Genomic DNA, 978 nt, shown 5'->3' on the forward strand with positions numbered 1-978 from the left:
GGTCATGGTTCGATTTGAATCAGTTATTTGTTAAAATTAAAACCAAATCAATTTAGTCAATTTTTAAATTTCTAAAACCAAACTAGATCAAACTAAAAAATAATCGTCGATTTGGTTATTGTCACTTTGGTTTAGTTTGATTCTTTCTTTTTTTTTTTGATTTGAAAGTAATAAGTTTTATCAGAAGGGGGATAGAGACCTTTGTAAGGATTTTAAGGTTATTACGAACGAAAATATTATTAGGCAATTGGTGATGGATTTGGAGATTAAGAGAGATAGGAGAAAGAAGTCTCTTTATGATCGATCGGGGATTAGATGGGGGGACTAACCCTTTCCCTTTCTCAGAAAATGAGGGAGACGTTAATTGGTATGGGGGCTTGGAGTATTAGTGGAGATGTAAAAAACATGTGGGACACGAATGGTGATTGCATTAGAAATGCAGCTACCGAGGTATTAGGGTTATCGAGAGGTATCTGTAATGGTCGCCCAAGAGATTGGTGGTGGAATGGAGAAGTTCTAGACAAAGTAAAAGCTAAGAAGGTGGCCTATATGGAGTGGTTGGAGTGCATGGATGAAGATGCGAAGTGTAGGCTTAAAGGTATTTATAAGACGGCAAAAATAAAAGCAAAGTCGGTGGTCACGAGTGTTAAGACGGCAGTTTTTGAACACTTATATATTGAGTTAGAGGAAAAAGGTGGAGATAAGAGATTGTATAGGCTCGCCAAAGCGAGATAGAGAAAATACCACAACTTGGATCAAGTAAAGTGCATCAAGGAAGAGGGAGGTGAAGTGCTAGTAGATGAAACCTCTATTAAGCAAAGGTGGCAATCCTACTTCTATAGACTCTTAAATGAAAAGGGAGACCGAGATATTGTACTGGGTGATTTGGTGGACTCCTATATTCTTTGGGATTTTGAGTACTGCAGGTGATTTAGGGTTGAGAAGGTTAGACGCGTTATTAGTATGATGAGGAAGAGG

At 37.9% G+C, this 978-nt stretch overlaps 1 protein-coding gene across 1 annotated transcript; it reads left to right on the plus strand.

The window, feature by feature from the left end:
• Nucleotides 1–348: 348 nt before the first annotated feature.
• Nucleotides 349–735, plus strand: LOC129890653 (uncharacterized). Its single transcript, XM_055966162.1, has one exon. The coding sequence runs from the start codon at nucleotides 349–351 to the stop codon at nucleotides 733–735; it is 387 nt and encodes a 128-aa protein (XP_055822137.1).
• The last annotated feature ends 243 nt before the right edge of the window (nucleotides 736–978 follow it).

This window comes from Solanum dulcamara, chromosome 5 (assembly GCF_947179165.1).
Source record: "Solanum dulcamara chromosome 5, daSolDulc1.2, whole genome shotgun sequence".
Taxonomy (NCBI): domain Eukaryota; kingdom Viridiplantae; phylum Streptophyta; class Magnoliopsida; order Solanales; family Solanaceae; genus Solanum; species Solanum dulcamara.